Source organism: Dermacentor andersoni, chromosome 11 (genome assembly GCF_023375885.2).
Source record: "Dermacentor andersoni chromosome 11, qqDerAnde1_hic_scaffold, whole genome shotgun sequence".
In the NCBI taxonomy this organism is placed as follows: domain Eukaryota; kingdom Metazoa; phylum Arthropoda; class Arachnida; order Ixodida; family Ixodidae; genus Dermacentor; species Dermacentor andersoni.
The window spans coordinates 113,697,510-113,702,296 of NC_092824.1; the positions used below are offsets into that span (position 1 = coordinate 113,697,510).

General features: G+C 43.5%; 1 protein-coding gene across 1 annotated transcript; it reads left to right on the forward strand.

The window, feature by feature from the left end:
- Nucleotides 1-312: 312 nt before the first annotated feature.
- Nucleotides 313-4,361, forward strand: LOC129386996 (uncharacterized). Its single transcript, XM_055075616.2, has 4 exons — nt 313-585; nt 1,310-1,420; nt 2,976-3,154; nt 4,065-4,361. The coding sequence occupies exons 1-4, from the start codon at nt 426-428 to the stop codon at nt 4,143-4,145; spliced, it is 531 nt and encodes a 176-aa protein (XP_054931591.1). The 5' UTR covers nt 313-425; the 3' UTR covers nt 4,146-4,361.
- Nucleotides 4,362-4,787: the final 426 nt, after the last annotated feature.

Below are 4,787 nucleotides of genomic sequence, written 5' to 3' on the forward strand. Positions count from 1 at the left end.
AAGAAAACAAAATTATGGTAGCTGAGCCATTATAGGGGTTATAAACCACAATGTATTTTGCTGACCTATCTTTACGTACAACCATATCCTACCCAATACTCACCGACAGCAATATCTCGCTGAGCGCAGCAACAACCCCTCTTGCGTTTTTGTTTTTACGACTTGCATGAAATGGCTCGGCATAAAAAACGACCTTGAAATATTGTAACGGGAGCCTCTGCAGCAAGAAAACGCAATACTAGCCGTCTCTATGAAGTCGTACACAGTGGTTTGCAAGACCGTTTTCAAAGCACCCTCGCTTACTCACCAATTGTGGTGCGAGCTTGAATGGAAAAGGCGGCTGTGTCCACACCGACCGCGGAGGTCTCGACAATACCGCGAACCGGCTCACCGGCACGTAGCTGCGTGCCTCCATTTGTGGTTTGATGGTCCCACCGGCCAGGCTCGTCTCACTCGAAGGCGGTTCTGCTTTGCGAGTACGGACGACTACGATGTGCCGCCGCTTTGTTAAGTGTCTATGGACACCGTTGTTGTTCGCCACTTTGTGCGCGGCGCAGAACCTGGTTTCTATGGAAGAATGTGCGCGTAAGTCTGGCGCGACGCCCTCGTTGAGTATGCTCTCCACTGTGCTTGGCTAATTCTCGAGAGCGATACATTACACCCAAGATTTAATGCAATTAACATTCTTAGAATACTTCGCTCACTTTCCGGTCGGCACGTTCGTGTTTGTCTAACAGCTCTTACCGACCATCTTCTTGATGAAAAATGCCTAATCTCCGGTGCCGGGCGGAGTCGTTAAAAAATAATAAATTATGGGGTTTTACGTGCCAAAACCACGATCTCATTATGAGGCACGCCGTAGAGGGGAGTCCGGAAATTTGGACCCACTGGGGTTCTTTAACGTGCACCTAAATCTAAGTATATGGGTGTTGTCGCACTTCGCTCCCATCAAAATGCGGTCGCCGCGGCCGGGATTAGACCCCGCGACCTCGTGCTTAGCAGCCCAACACCACAGCCACTAAGCAACCACGGCGGGTACTGGGCGCAGTCGTACTCTCTTCGCACGGGTTGCTCAAGTATATACAGTAGTGGTTACACAGTAGTGATTTGACCAAGCAGGAAATTGATAGCCATAGTCAATGCACTATATGAGAACATATAAAAGAACACAAAAAACGTTGTGCTCCTGTCTTGCAATATTGTTTTGTAAGCAACTTCACCGCAGAGGTCTAGCCGGAAGTGTTCTTGCAGGCGCTTTAAACGCCACTGAATCTTCCCTGCACTCTTTGTACCGTCCAACCCTTCTTAGGAGGCAATGGCGTTCCCGGATTCGAGAACTTCACCATCTATCCCTGCGACAGTGACCCATGCGTGATCAAGAGGGGTGAAACCTACAACGTCACCTTCTTCGCTGAAGCCAGTGAGTGTACTGCCCCTGTAAGAATGACAGATCCAAATCTACGTGGCTGCACACAGCCTGACCGACTCCGTGCAGTGAAGTGGATGCTATGGCTCATGTCAGCCAATCAGAAGCGAGAGCCGGGTGGGTGATTTAGAAAAAAGTGCAGCATGGATCGCCCTTTGCGCTCAGCGAATCCTTCTGTTAAGCTTCCACTCAGTCGGCGTCACGTGCTAGGAGGAGGACATTGGAAGAGCCCACGTCGTTTTTCTTCATGGTTGTCTGACGCGATCTGTAGCCTACGCTGCACTGCACAGAACAGCATATAAGAATACAGTTGTAGCTCGGTTTACGAACGCTTTTGTTCACGAGCAATTCGGCTCACGAACAGCGGCGTTCGCAAAATTTTGCCTCGCTTCACGAACCTCGTACTGGGATTACGGAGATCGCTCGTGTGACGTTTAGATAACGTCATTTTCTAATTTTAAATGAAAACAACCTTAATATAAACAACTTTGTCTAAAATGTACTTTTTATGTGGAAATTTAATTGATCTTAAATATAAACATCTTTGCCAGAATTGACATTGCAGCCGAAGGACCAAAAAGAGAGAAAAAAAAAAAGAGACGCTGAAGAATTGGACGCTCCAAGCAATAACCGCCTGCCGCATGCTTACTACCATGTAACTCCCAGCATAAGTGTCCGGGTGTTTTCTCTCTTCATAAGCACTGAACAGTACTTTTGTTTTTAAATTTGACTAACTAAATTTTTCTTAAATCCCTAGAGCCTGAACAGAATTATCACATTTACGTTGTTTCCTATGAAAAAGTGCTTCAGTTGCCACCAATTACGTTCACGCGACTACAGACACGGAACGAATTAATTTCGTGAACTGAGACGCCACTTTATTAGACTGGCTCTAATATTGATTGTACGTAGATTTGTCTAAAGCTGCTACTTCTGGTCTCGAACTACACTGTTGAAGCTGATTTGTCAGTGAAAATTTGCTTATGACAACGCCCTGTTTAGCCTTTTGTTCACACCACCGAACATCTCAAAGAAAAAAAAATGTTTTAAGGGTGAATTTTCCGTAGCACCCATGTTGAGCGTTAGTGTTCGAACATCTAGACTTTAACGACACCAGTAATCCAAAGAGTCAGGATTAACTTATGTTCAGGGCCCTAAGGATTAGGATTAATGTGCTAAAAATTAAGTCAATAATGGATTAGTTATGAACATCAGGTGCCTAGGAGCTCTAAATAAAGGTAGCGAAGCTAAGATAGCATCTAACTAAAATGCAAAGAACATTCACATGTAATGATTTATAAGCGCAGCCGTACCATATGACGAAAATGCACGTCTCCATCATTTGAATGTTGGTTCAGTGACAGCGGCACCAGATTTTCTTCTAGTAGGAATATTAATCTATGCTGCGAGCTCTTGACAAACCTTCAAGCAGTAGAGCTTACCCATACAAGTAATACAATCAAGACATTTCTTTTGGAGACAAAAAAAAAGGAAACTAAGCGGAAATACTGACCCTGGCCCTCTACGTCATTCACACGCACACTTGCAGCCGCAAACACGAATGTCGTCATGCTGAGCACCAGCGTCCACCAGCAGTCCAACGCCACCCTGGTCCAGGTTGGTCAGACGGTCAGCTGCCACTTCCGGGACTTCCCCTGCAACGTGACCAAGGGAGAGCTTTTCCGTGGAAGTTACAACTTCGGCCTCAGCTTCGGCACTTTCGCTCCTGTACGTATGGGGTCACCTAAAGCGAACGGGATACGAAAGGCGGCGAGCTATAGAGCTTTAGAGCTTTAGGGTTCGGGGTTCCGACTAAGGGGTTCCGACTAAGCTTCGCAAGGCCGGCAACGATTATGGAACAGGGAATGCAAGGACACCGGTCGCAATCAAACTTCAAGAAAGAAAAAAAAAAACGAGAAATTTGGCTGTGCTCGGCGTCCAAGTTTTTCTTGTGCCAATTCAGATTTCAAATGCGTGTGAAATGCAAAATACACCACATTAGCGATCTTTCTAGGCCTATGAATTATAATCGTTGCACTTAGGGAACAATTATACGACCTGCTAAAAGCGGCATGTTGATTTAAAGCATAACTTGTTTAATAAAAATTGCCTAACAGCAGAACATTTCAAGTAAGTTGTAACTATAAATATCCAATTCCAAAATCCGATCTAAAGACATACACATACGCACAGTTCCGCAAATTGCACGTATGTGTTGAAAGCAGACAAATATATCAGTTTCAAGCATGTAAGCATTAAGCTGTTTACGTAAGTTTCTAGAAATTCACCCCGTAGTGATTCATGTCAGGCTGGCATGTAACATGTTTTATGTGCTTCGAACGTTCTAAAGTTTGAATTTTGAGAAAGTTAAACATTTTTCCTCAAACAAAGACCTCAAGGCGTAAATATGAAAAACCTGTTTCCAGCAATGCCTATACGAATAGCGCATAATTCGAGACAAAGAAGAGAAATTCATGCACAACGCTTTATACATCACTGCAATATTGTTTCGCCTATTGTGCTGTTCGTTTCAGACGTGATAATGTTAGGTACCTTCTGTTGTGACCGACTACATGAATATCAATTTGATGGATGTCGAGTATTCGAACTGTTACATTTTTTTCCTTTTCCCTAACAGGAGGAGCTTATGTATTGGGTCCAAGTCGGCACCTACAAGGCTATGTTCGCGTGCGGCCGGGCCAAGCTGATCGTCGAGTGACGAAGTCATGTGCTATGCTTCTCCTGTGTTGCTTTTACGGATTTACAACGTATTATTATTATTATTATTATTATTATTATTATTATTATTATTATTATTATTCTAAAGTCGTTCCCGCTACTGGATAATGTTAAAATACACATTCTTTCTGCCAATTACCCATACCAATCGAAGCCTCGGTTGAAGCCTGCATTGCAATAAAGACCTCTTTCGTAGGTTTCATGAAAGAAATAAAGAAGATATTCGTTTTCGTTTATTTAACTAAATAGAACACACGTCAGACAATCCTAAGGCCCTAGAGGTAGAAATTTAAAGACGATTCGTGAAGACGACTGGAAGAGTGACAAACCAATACTTGTTTTTGAGCAAGAGTAACAAAAAGAATATCATACGTAATCACTTAAAGAGCGGCAGAAATTATACACACAACAAATTCGAGAGAATACGCCATCGTAAGTATTCGGTTAGCACTTACAACTATACGCCCATCAATATACTGCAGTGCAACGGAGAATGCAGAACTGCACCTTAAGTGCTTACACTCTCCATTGTGCAGAAAACTACACTGTCCACTTTATTACAGGTTAAATTTCACCTGCCACTTTAATTATTCTATAGCAACCTACAATATCATCAAGTAAC

Excerpts from the sequence above, each read along its gene's own strand:
- LOC129386996 (XM_055075616.2), top strand. The coding sequence starts at position 426 with ATGGTCCCACCGGCCAGGCTCGTCTCACTCGAAGGCGGTTCTGCTTTG. Across the intron at positions 586-1,309 it reads TTCTATGGAAGAATGTGCGC|GAGGCAATGGCGTTCCCGGA; the intron begins GTAAGTCTGGCG and ends AACCCTTCTTAG. Across the intron at positions 1,421-2,975 it reads CACCTTCTTCGCTGAAGCCA|CCGCAAACACGAATGTCGTC; the intron begins GTGAGTGTACTG and ends GCACACTTGCAG.